Genomic DNA, 13,031 nt, shown 5'->3' with positions numbered 1-13,031 from the left:
CCTGTGCCCTCAGCACCTAAAATAATTCTGTTTTTCCAAACTAGGCCAATGATGTAAACAGTAATGGTATAGAATGGAGTAATGAAAATGATCGCCTGTTAGTATGCCAGGTGTGCATCAAACTGGCAGATATAAATGGCCCAACAAAAGTTCGAGACTTGCATTTGAAATGGACAGAAGGCATTGTCAATGAATTTTACGAGCAGGTAAGTTGAAACGTGAGATTGGTGGGACTTTTAAGAGCTGCCATCTGAAGACACCACCCTTTGGGTTTGGATAGCTACATTAAATGCTTGAAATGAGTTGCTTTAACCAAAAATGAGTTGCATTTGCTCTGGTCTTAATATTTTCTCAGCTCCTTTGCCTTTGTTTCTAAAATTTAAAAACAGGGAGTTCCCTGGTGGTCCAGTGGTAAAGAACCTGCCTTACAACGCAGGGGATGTGGGTTTGATCCCTTGTCAGGGAACTAAACTCCCACATGCCACAGGGCAACTAAGCCTACATGCCACAACTACTGAGCTCGCGCGCCTCAATAGAGAGCCCGCGTGCCACAAACTACAGAGTCCACGCACTCTGCAGCCCGCGAGCCACAACTACAGAGCCCGTGCACCCTGGAGCCTGTGCGCCACAACTAGAGAGAGAAAACCAACACACTACAACCAGAGAGAAGCCCACACGCCACAATGAAAGATCCCACGTGCCATAACTAAAGACCCAACGCAGCCAAAAATTTTAAAAATAACAATAAATAAATAAACAAAAAATTAATCTTCAAATTTTTAAAACAAAAATAGTTTATTGCCAGTCTGGAGTGGGTTGAATGTACTCCAGTCTAGAACTAAGGAAAGACTACATATTGATTCCAAGGTCTCTTTCAATCCTGAAAACCTATAACCTAGGATAATTTATTTCCAAAAGAAGTTGTTTAATTGACTCAGGGTATACTTAGATTGTATTTTTAAAGTATCAACCCATTTTCAACTCTGCTATAGAAAGACTGCCTTAGATACATCAACTCTTTAAAAGTCCTGGCAGAGGGTAAGAAATTAGTGCTAGAAATGGGGACAAAGTGGATACTTAGTAGCTTTCAAGTTTCAAAAATATAAACATGCTCTTTTCTCATATGTTTTTAATCTTGTCTTTAAAATAATCCTACCACTTTGCAGTCTTTACCACTTTTCTGTCCAATTTTGAGGCTCCCTACAATGTAGAAAAATACTGATTTCCCCAGAAGCCTAATATTTCATTATCTCCGGAATAACAAATACATCCTCTTGACTGGAACTGCATTCCTTGGGAATCCTTACTAGACCTACTAATCAGGAAAGATCAAGATGTCTACCAAGTGAGACTTCTGTGACAGGGTTTTCTTTACCATGAGTTGCTACTCTAGTAGGAGTGATGAAGTTGAGCCTATAAACTGCACACTTATCTGTTATACCTTGCCACACCCAGATTGTATTGAATGACCAGTAAATGTAGTGTCTTTCACCCACCTTAGCTAAACATCCCAATACAATAGTGTATACTCTGCTGTTTACAAGTCAACAAAATACCATACTGTGTAATCATGAAAATAGATTAGTAAAATCTTAGCAACAATCTTAGAATACTTTTCACTGATACATTTGAACTAAATTATATGTAATTTGGCGTAATAAATGGTTATAAATATTTACCCTAATTTGTAGACTGCAGTAGGTATAGTAGTATTTGCATATTCCCATCCTCATTCTCAAAGATAACTGAAGACTGCCTCAGGCTTCAGTTCATGTTCACAAAAGAATTTTATGCTAAGGAAAATGCTGTCTTTATATTATCTGTACAAATAGTGGTAATAAGAAAGTGGTAGTATATGCCAATTTTAGAAAACCCACTAATTCAGTGAAAGAACATTAGAAAATTTCATTTAGACCCATTTTATAATATATTTTTAAAGTATAGAGAATTAATTCTTATTAAACAAACTTGGAAGCCATGCCTGAGGTTGAATCCTGGCTCCTCTTCCTTGCCAGCAATGTGACCTGGGGTAAGTTACTTAACTTTTCTGTGCCTCAGTTTCCTCATTGAGAAAATAGGAATATTGATAGTACCTACCTCATAAGGTTGTGTGAGGATCAAATGAATTAATTTATGTAAAGTTCTTAGAACAGTTCCTGACACATAAGTGCTCAATAAACTATTATAATTCCAGATCACTAAAAGCAATATAATATTTCAGACAGTTTCACTTAATCTTTCTAGGTTTCATTATTCTTATGTCAAAGGACAAAAATGCCATCTGATAACCCTACCACACAGTGGTCGTGAAGGTTAAATGTACTAACCTATAGGAAAATCAACCCTCATCAAAACCATCAGAATTCCTTCTCAGTCTTGTTCTGCTATTCAGCCTTCTTCAGATATGAATGCAAATTTCTAACCTGGCCCAACCTTTTACCTTTTTATTACCTTAATTATACTATCTTTATATATATTCCTATAGCCATTATGTGCCATGGGCTTAGAAAAGCCTAACTCCTATTTAAAAGTCAAATGTATGAAACTGTAGAATCCTGTGGATAAACCCACCTGGATATTTTTTGTAAATATTAATAATTTTCATCCTCACAGAAGATAAAGCCATATAAGATTTTTAATCATGGGACAGTTAATCATGGGACAGTTTCTGGTTGTCTCCTTAGGGCTCTGTTGGCTCAGCACAGATAGACACTGCTTGCCTGCAGAACTTGTACACTGTGGAGAGTATTCACCCTCCACCAGTTCAGACAGTAGGCGCTAAAATGTTAATAGTACCATTTGGGGACTGCTCAGCCCTGTGCTCAACATTTTATATAATATTGCTTTTCATCCTATAGCAACCCTGTAGATTATTATTCACATCTTACACATGAATTGGGCATAGAGCTTGCCCAGCACCACACAGGTAGTAGGTGGCAAAAGCAGGTTTTGAAACCACATCTGTCTGATCTCCAGTTGTGCTCTCCAGAACCCTAGGGACCACAAGTGGGAGGGTATCACAGGGCAGTCAGCTGGGGTGAATCCTCACCTCAACCACAATAGCTCTACTTTTGTCTGTTTTACATATTGAGTTTTCTGATTTAGATTCATTAAAGGGTTCTGCTGTTAGAAAAAAAGGGAGGGCATTGAAAAGCATTTGCAAAATTCAACTCTGTACATTTGAGGTACAACTACAACAAAAATGTTTCCATTCTACCATCTCCCCATAGGAGAAAGAGGATCTATATTTGATATTACAGAATTTTGGTAATTTATATAGAATTTATATATTCTATTAATATAATTTTGGCTTGTTAGCAAATTTGCTGAATTTATTTTAAAAGATGTATATTTTTCTTGCTACCTGAATATCAACCGTACTGGTTGACTGGGGGTGTGAGAATAAAGTCTTGTTTAGGATTTCTCAAATAGTAGAGAAATTCTTTGAGTTGGAATGACAGAGTAATTTCATTGATACTTCTTTGTAAAAATTATTTTGAGTTAGACTGTGCTTATTAAAAAACTTCAAGATAATTTTAACAAAGCTCAGTGGTTGTTATTTCAACAGTTAAAGGTATACTTTTCTTTTTAATATGATCAGGGAGATGAAGAAGCAAATCTTGGTTTGCCCATCAGTCCCTTCATGGATCGTTCTTCTCCTCAACTAGCAAAACTCCAGGAATCTTTTATCACTCACATAGTGGGTCCCCTGTGTAACTCCTATGATGCTGCTGGTTTGCTACCGGGTCAGTGGATAGAAGCAGAAGAGGATGATGATACTGAAAGTTGTTATGATGAAGAAGACGGTGAAGAATTAGATACAGAGGATGAAGAAATAGAAGACAACCTAAATCCTAGTAAGATATAAGGATACTATCATTTCTTTAATGTGATTAATTAACTGCAAATGTCCATTTAATTCGGATTTGAATCTTTGTTTTTAAGATACAGATTCAGTAGTTATATCTTAAGTAAGTACTATCTAAATGTTCAGCCTGATCAGTCTCCCTTTGAGTAACTACTGCTTGGGTACCACGCAAATGCTGTCACACAACAAGCATTCTTAGTTAAAGTAGCATCTCTGGAGGTGCTGTCCTCCAGCCAGTGCTCTTCAGCAGTCTCTACCTGTGCACACATGATGCGGCTGTCGCCAAATCTGAACTTATGTGAGGGGGCTGGTCCTAGTGGCTAGTCCTCCTTTGCCTAACCCCTCTTCACACCACCCTCCCCTGTTAACATGCCCTTCATATAGACTTGGGAAATAGTTCATTCAACACAGTTGGGAGAAGAGGAAAATACACATTCTCTGACTCTAAGAGGAAAACCAAGTTTTGTGTCATTATGGCTTTGAACTACCAAACCGTAATGCATAGTTTTTCTATATAAATCAGTGAGTATAAATGGAAAATGAAAAAGACATTTGTCACCTTTGTAACTAAAAATGAAGTCAGTTATTTGCTCCTTAAAGTAGGATTTAAATTATATCTAGCTAATTATTTTTTTGTTTGTTTCCCAAACATGCTATAAATCAGAACAGAAAAGATAGCTTGGAACAAGATAACAAAGTACTTCCCCCACCCTACCTTGTATTCAGGAGTAGCATAGTGAAGAGTAATCTTATGGCATTACCATCTGATGTCATCTTGGGAAAGGTGACTGGCTTCTGAAAATTATTTGTACTCACCAAAATTTTGATCATTGTGTTTAATTCAATACATTAAAAAAAATCCCTAAAAAGGATGGTTTTTAACTTTGCATTGTTATTTATCATTTGAAATTTCAGTACCATCCTCCCTTCTCCTTGAAACTCCCACCCCACCCCATCTTCCCTAATCCCCTCTCTACTTTATTTTTATCCGTAACACTGAACACCATCTAACACACAAGTATCTTGCTTCTTTGCTTATCTTGGTCTTCCCACTAGAAAGAGAGCCCCATGGTGCAAGGATTATTTTAATCTTATCATAACTCTAAACCCAGTGCTTAGATAAATGCCTGGAATATATATCAGGCACTCAGATATTTATTGAATGATTGAATCATATTGCTATGATTAGAATACACGTGTGTTAAATTTCACAGAACCACAAAGAAGGAAAGGCAGACGGCGAATATTTTGTCAGCTAATGCACCATCTCACCGAAAACCACAAGATATGGAAGGAAATCATAGAGGAAGAAGAGAAATGTAAAGCTGATGGGAATAAACTGCAGGTGGAGAATTCTTCCTTACCTCAAGGAGATGAGATTCAGGTCATTGAAGAAGCAGATGAAGAGGAAGAGAGACAGTTGGAATAAAAGAAAAGGCATATTGAAGAAGGCCCGAGGGCCGTGCTCAGTGTCGATGTCATTGCCTAGTGCTCACCACGCTGACTTGGAACTGCCTGCACCCAGGTGGACAGGCCCTAACACTGTGAGAGGATCCCTGCTGTGCCGGCCGTTTCCCACTCCCATGCACTTTCACCACACGGACCAAAAGTATCCTTAGAGCTTGGTTTCAGTTGACTTGTGTCGCCAAGCCCTTACTTAATGCCTTTACTGGTGTATAAATATTAATACTTTGTCATAATACTGCTTTGCTGGCTAGAAGGCTCTTATTTTTCATGAGGCGGGAGCTATAACTAAAAACTCAAGTGACTCACTTTAGTTTCCTAAGTGTCCAGAACTTCTTCCTTTCTTGAAGACAGGATTAAAAAACAGCAACAACAACAACAACAACAAAAAACCGGGAATTCCCTGGCGGTCCAGTGGTTATAGGACTCGGAACTTTCACTGCCATGAATCCCTGGTAGAGTTCAATTCCTCGTCAGGGAACTAAGATCCTGCAAGCCGAGCAGCGCAGCTGAAAAAAACCCCAAAAACAAAAAACAAAAAACCCCACCAAAAAACAGGATTCATATTGTACTTCCAAATATGTCTTTTATGTCTTTGAATGTTTGGGGGGGAAAAGTCTGTGCCTATCTAAAAAAAAGAAATCCAGCGTGGCCTTTCTGAGGGATCTGTTCAATGCAGTATACTGTTCAGTGCTGTTCTCCAGCGAGGTTTATCCATGAAGGACTGAGTAACCTTTGTTATATTTAACAAAATCCAGGTGCATCAATTTTTGATGCTTTTTACTGTTTTTTTTTTTTTTAATCTACTATGTGTGTGTGTTCTTTCTGCTCAGAGCATTCAGGTTTGCCGTGGACATCAGAAGTCTGAATTCCAGTCTTACTGACTTTATATCCCATGGTTGAATTTTAAAGCTGTTTGGGTTTAACAATGAAGGAATTTTATTCTTTAGTCAAAACTGTGCTTATTTTAACTCTTGCTCAGGATTAGTATTTTTAAACATTTATTTTAATATAAACACAGCACAGATTTGTCAGAAGAAAAAAAATTGTCCTAGTATCGATGTTAACCTTTTATGAAATGAGCATTATTCTCTCTTCTTAAATTTGAGACTAATTAAAGCCAAGGAAAAGGAGATGTCTGTCTTTCGCCTTAGTACAAAAATCAAATGCAATTAATCCTATCAAAGATAAAGAACAAATGAAATAGCGTGAGCTCTAAAGGTCACATACATTGAATAAATAATTGAATATGTGCTTAATCTTTAGATCCATATCTTGGGTGTTGTGTGTTACTGTAAAACTGATGCTCATCTTTCTGTTACTTTCCTTCTGCCTTGAGACTACATGAAATGACCTATGACTACTCAATACTTCTAGAGCTCAACTGCAAGTCTAATTTCTGAGATAAAGTAAATGGTGGGAGTACTTATTTAATTTTTATATTTAAAAAAATATATTTTAGTAAATCATTTTACACAAAAGCACATTAAGATAATTACAAAGAAAATGGGCCATATTTACAATGTTTATAAACTTGTTAGGGTCCAGATATATACCCTAGTTGTGAAAATTTTTTTGCAGATATAAAGTGCAGCCAGAATGATAGCAAGATGGTAGACCAATATTTTCCATTATTTTTGGAGACTATATTATATTTTGGATCCGTGCAGCTCTTATGAAGCTTTTTTAGTTTTCCAAGGTAATTCTTTTTTTAAATTAATTTTTATTGTATAGTTGATTTACAATGTTGTGGTATAGTTTCTGCTGTACAGCAAAGTGAATCACTCTTTTAGATTCTATTCCCATATAGGTCATAACAGAGTATTGAGTAGACTTCCCTATGCAAGGTAATTCCTTTAAAATATGATGTCAGCAGGCAATTTCTTACCTACCTAGATTATTTAGCTTATCTGAAAGATATTAGTTAAAGATCTATATAAGTGTTGAAAGTTTTGATCCTGTACAGTATCATAATATTTAATGAATCACTAAGCTTTATTTATTAGATACATTGAGTGCTAGCTCCTTCCTACTACTTTTGCTACCATTGCCACATCACTGTAAACTGGTCTCTCATTACTGAGTGATAAAATTTTAACTAATTTATTGAGTTTGCCCTTATAATGTATATATCCTGTGCTTCTCATTCTCTAGAGTACCTTTTACATCCTGCAGAAGTATATTTCTGCTATTGCAAACTACATATATATATAAATTCACACACATGCATGTGTGCATAATAAGGTTCAAATTTCCTTACTTTCTATTTTATTAAAATTTTGTATTGGGTTGTTTAGTGTATATTTTTATTTTCTCAAAAGAAGCATGTTTTTATTCTGTTAAAAATGCTATTACTGAAAATTCACTTAAGTAATTTAACCCTTAAATTATTTAGCCTTTACAAAATAATTGGCATATATTAAGATAACCCAAACACTAAAAAGTATTCTTGCTGAAACTTAAATTAACAAATTGTAAGAAATGAATGTGAGTGTATGTTAAGTATAAACAGTACTATTAGATGGAATCTTACTTGAGAAATTGTGGAAAGTCATATTGCAGATCCTATTTTGGTTATTACTGAATCAGATTAACTTTCTAATTAGAATCATTTTCATCATGAATTTGCTGTTGTTTTAAGTCACTGGTCTTAGAAATAATCTTGTAGTGCTATAATATCTGTGTGCTTACTGACATTTTTCTCCATAAAAGTCTACTTTTTAAAGTTATTTCATGATTTGAAGGCTGTTTCATGCTATTCTCACTCTGCTGGTGCTGTTGGATTTTTCTGTTTATTTTTACAAGAATCCTAGGAATTCTGGCACTGCTTAGGTTTCTGTCTATATTGCATCATCTCATAGGAACAACCTTCACAAAAGAGACGAATAGAACCAACTCTGGTTTCTTTACTGTAGTTGCCAAGCCAGTCAACAGCTCTAGAGGGTGTGTGGGGATGACTGGTATGTGGAGCAGGGACGAAAGCTTTAATGCTGAGACTGAGACTTAATGCTGAGAACTGAAGACTTAATGAGTTAGCTTGGAGATGATGGCTTGTGGCCAGAGAATAACAGCAGGTATAGAGGGCAGGAGAAAAAGCATCCCACCTTGGAGGAGCCAAAAGAGATTTAGGATGGCTGAAACTTAGAGTGCAAGAAGAGGGGATGGTAGAGAGAGACTGGTTAATGAAGGGACTTGTAAAGCATGACATGCCACTTAAACTTTATTCCAAAAGGAAATGAGGAAAAATTGAAAGAGTTTTAATCTGAAAGTGACATAATTAGATTCACATTTTATGAGGATCATTCAAATAACGTATCATGTTGAGTGGAAGAGTAAGATTAGACATGGGGAGACCTCAGTGCTCTAGACTAGGATAGATTGTAGGACAACAGGAAAGTGAACAGACTTGAGATTTAAGATATACAATAGAATCAATTTACCCTGATTAACTGCATATGGTGGTAAGAAAGAGATGATGATGTGACTCTCAGATTTCCAATTTGGGCAACTGTCAATGTCATTCACTGAGGTAGGGTATACCAGAGAAGGAGATTTTGGATGTGATGGAGGGTGAGGTGTTTATATGTTCTATTGGTTCTTTCTCTGGAGAACTTTGATAAAAGCAACAAACACAAGGAAACAAACATCAGCAAGAATAGCAGAAATAGCAGATTTAGACTTCCCAGTATCTTCAGATGCTACATTGCATTATCAAAAACAATATAAAATAACTATGTATGAAATGTTTAAGGAAATAAAGCATGGAATGACAAAAATGAGCAAGCAATAAGAAATTTAAAAGTCACCAGAAAGGAATGGCTATTAGGCTGACAGCAAACTTCTCAGTACCAACAACGGAAGCCAGAAGAGACTACATTATCTTCTACTACTCACGATGTGTTAGGCATTATTCTTAGTGATTCACAGCTATGATATAAAAGTGATAAAAATTATGTAAGATATTTATATTTTGTCACAACCCTCATAATATAGGTATTATTATCTGTTTTGTAGAGGAAGAAATTCACCAGGTACATAAAATACATGTACTCATCTAATGATCTCAAAGATGCATAAATCGAAAGTGGGTAGAACTACAGAGAAAAATTCACAAATCTACAACCCAATCAGGAGATTTAACACTCAATAAGTTAAATAGAGCAGAAGTTAGTAAAAATATAAATAGCACAAGGAACAGTCTTGATTTATTGGACATATTCAGAACCCCATATCCAATGGAGATTATATTTTTCTTAAATATCAAAAGAAAATTTTAAAAAGTTGACCACATGCTTGTCTATAAAGTCTCAATAAATTTCAAAGAATATGTACAAACAAGACATGTTCCCTGATCACAAAGTAATTAATTAGAAATAACAAAGAACTTTGAAAACTATGTATGCTTGAGAGATTTAAGAAATTGCTCCTAAATAACTCCAGGGTCAAAAAAGAAATACTAGTGCTCTCACTCCCTCTTGCGAGAACACTGGAATCACAACTAACTGCTGAACAATCATCAACAGGAAGACACCGGAACTCACCAAAAAAGATACCCCACATAATAAGACAAAGGAGAAGCCACAGTGAGACGGTAGGAGGGGTGCAATCACAATAAAATCAAATCTCATAACAGCTGGGTGGGTGACCCACAAAATGAAGAATACTTATACCACAGAAGTCCACCCACTAGAGTGAAGGTTCTGAGCCCCACGTCAGGCTTCTGAACCTGGGGGTCTGGCAATGGGAGGAGGAATTCCTAGAGAATCAGACTTTGAAGGCTAGTGGGATTTGATTGCAGGACTTTGACAGGACTGGGGGAAACAGAGACTCCACTCTTGGAGAACACACACAAAGTAGTGTGTGCATCGGGACCCAGGGGAAGGAGCAGTGACCCCATAGAGACTGAATCAGACCTACCTGCTAGTGTTGGGGGGTCTCCTGCAGAGGCAGGGGTGGCTCTGTCTCACTTGTGAGGACAAGGACACTGGCAGCAGAAGTTCTGGGAAGTACTCCTTGGCGTGAGCCCTCCCAGAGTCCGCCAGTAGCCCCAGCAAAGAGCCCAGGTAGGCTCCAGTGTTGGGTCGACTCAGGCCAAACAACCAACAGGGAGGGGACACAGCCCCACCCATCAGCAGTCAGGGGGATTAAAGTTTTGCTGAGCTCTGCCCACCAGAGGAACACCCAGCTCTACCCACGACCAGTCCCTCCCATCAGGAAGCTTGCACAAGCCTCTTAGATAGCCTCATCCACCAGAGGGCAGAGAGCAGAAGCAAGAAGAACTACAGTCCTACAGGCTGTGGAACAAAAACCACATTCATAGAAAGAGACAAGATGAAAAGGCAGACATCTATGTACCAGATGGAGGAACAACATAAAACCCTAGAAAAACAACTCAATGAAGTGGAGATAGGCAACCTTCTAGAAAAAGAATTCAGAATAATGATAGTGAAGATGATCCAGGACCTCGGAAAAACAATGGAAGCAAAGATTGAGAAGATGCATGAAATGTTTAACAAAGACCTAGAAGAATTAAAGAACAAACAAACAGAGATGAACAATACAATAACTGAAATGAAAAATACACTAGAAGGAATCAATAGCAGAATAACAGAGGCAGAAGAACGGATAAGTGACCTGGAAGACAGAATGGTGGAATTCACTGCTGCAGAACAGAATAAAGAAAAAAGAATGAAAAGAAAAGAAGACAGCCTAAGAGACCTCTCGGACAACATTAAATGCAACAACATTCGCATTAAGGGGTCCCAGAAGGAGAAGAGAGAGAGAAAGGACCCGAGAAAATATATGAAGAGATTATAGTTGAAAACTTCCCTAATATGGGAAAGGAAATAGCCACCCAAGTCCAGGAAGCACAGAGAGTCCCATACAGGATAAACCCAAGAAGAAACACACTGAGACACATAGTAATCAAATTGGCAAAAATTAAAGACAAAGAAAAATTATTGAAAGCAGCAAGGGAAAAATGACAAATAACATACAAGGGAACTCCCATAAGGTTAACAGCTGATTTCTCAGCAGAAACTCTACAAGCCAGAAGGGAGTGGCATGATATACTTAAAGTGATGAAAGGGAAAAACCTACAACCAAGATTACTCTACCCGGCAAGGATCTCTTTCAGATTCGATGGAGAAATCAAAAGCTTTACAGACAAGCAAAAGCTAAGAGAATTCAGCACCACCAAACCAGCTCTACAACAAATGCTGAAGGAACTTCTCTAAGTGGGAAACACAAGAGAAGAAAAGGACCTACAAAAAACAAACTCAAAATGATTAAGAAAATGGTCATAGGAACATACATATCGATAATTACCTTAAATGTGAATGGATTAAATGCTCCAACCAAAAGACACAGGCTTGCTGAATGGATACAAAAACAAGACCCATCTATATGCTGTCTGCAAGAGACCCACTTCAGACCTAGGGACACATACAGACTGAAAGTGAGGGGATGGAAAAAGATATTCCATGCAAATGGAAATCACAATAAAGCTGGAGTAGCAATAGTCATATCAGATACATAGGCTTTAAAATAAAGAATGTTACAAGAGACAAGGAAGGACACTACATAATGATCAAGGGATCAATCCAAGAAGAAGATATAACAATTATAAAAATATATGCATCCAACATAGGAGCACCTCAATACATAAGGCAACTGCTAATAGCTATAAAAGAGGAAATCAACAGTGACACAATAATAGTGGGGGACTTTAACACCTCACTTACACCAATGGAAAGATCATCCAAACAGAAAATTAATAAGGAAACACAAGCTTTAAATGACACAATAGACCAGATAGATTTAACTGATATTTACAGGACATTCCATCCAAAAACAGCAGATTACACTTTCTTCTCAAGTGCGCACGGAACATTCTCCAGGATAGATCACATCTTGGGTCACAAATCAAGCCTCAGTAAATTTAAGAAAATTGAAATCATATCAAGCATCTTTTCTGACCAAACGCTATGAGATTAGAAATGAATTACAGGGGAAAAACATAAAAAACACAAGCACATGGAGGCTAAACACTACATTACTAAATAACCAAGAGATGACTGAAGAAATCAAAGAGGAAATCAAAAAATACCTAGAGACAAATGACAATGAAAACACGATGATCCAAAACCTATGGGATGCAGCAAAAGCAGTTCTAAGAGAGAAGTTTATAGCTATACAAGCCTACATCAGGAAACAAGAAAAATCTCAAACAATCTAACCTTACACCTAAAGGAACTAGAGAAAGAAGAACAAACAAAACCCAAAGTTAGCAGAAGGAAAGAAATCATAAAGATCAGAGCAGAAATCAATGAAATAGAAACAAAGAAAACAATAGCAAAGATCAATAAAACTAAAAGCTGGTTCTTTGAGAAGATAAACAAAATTGATAAACCATTAGCCAGACTCATCAAGAAAAAGAGGGAGAGGACTCAAATCAATAAAATCAGAAATGAAAAAGGAGAAGTTACAACAGACACCACAGAAATACAAAGCATCCTAAGAGACTACTACAAGCAACTCTATGCCAATAAAATGGACAACCTGGAAGAAATGGACAAATTCTTAGAAAGGTATAACCTCCCAAGACTGAACCAGGAAGAAACAGAAAATATGAACAGACCAATCACAAGGAATGAAATTGAAACTGTGATTAAAAATCTTCCAACAAACGAAAGTTCAG

General features: G+C 37.0%; 1 protein-coding gene across 1 annotated transcript in view; it reads left to right on the top strand.

The window, feature by feature from the left end:
• The window catches only part of PDE3B (phosphodiesterase 3B), a 185,900-nt gene extending 177,839 nt beyond the window's left edge, over window positions 1-8,061 (top strand). The window contains exons 14-16 of the mRNA XM_007175153.2: window positions 45-206; window positions 3,602-3,857; window positions 5,083-8,061. Coding sequence (XP_007175215.2) covers window positions 45-206; window positions 3,602-3,857; window positions 5,083-5,297 — 633 coding nt within the window. The 3' untranslated portion in view covers window positions 5,298-8,061. The remainder of the gene's footprint in view (window positions 1-44; window positions 207-3,601; window positions 3,858-5,082) is intronic.
• The last annotated feature ends 4,970 nt before the right edge of the window (window positions 8,062-13,031 follow it).

The sequence above is a fragment of the Balaenoptera acutorostrata genome, chromosome 9 (assembly GCF_949987535.1).
Source record: "Balaenoptera acutorostrata chromosome 9, mBalAcu1.1, whole genome shotgun sequence".
NCBI classification, from domain to species: Eukaryota; Metazoa; Chordata; class Mammalia; order Artiodactyla; family Balaenopteridae; genus Balaenoptera; species Balaenoptera acutorostrata.
The sequence above is the reverse complement of the archived record's forward strand: the minus strand, read 5'-3'. Positions and strand labels throughout refer to the sequence as shown.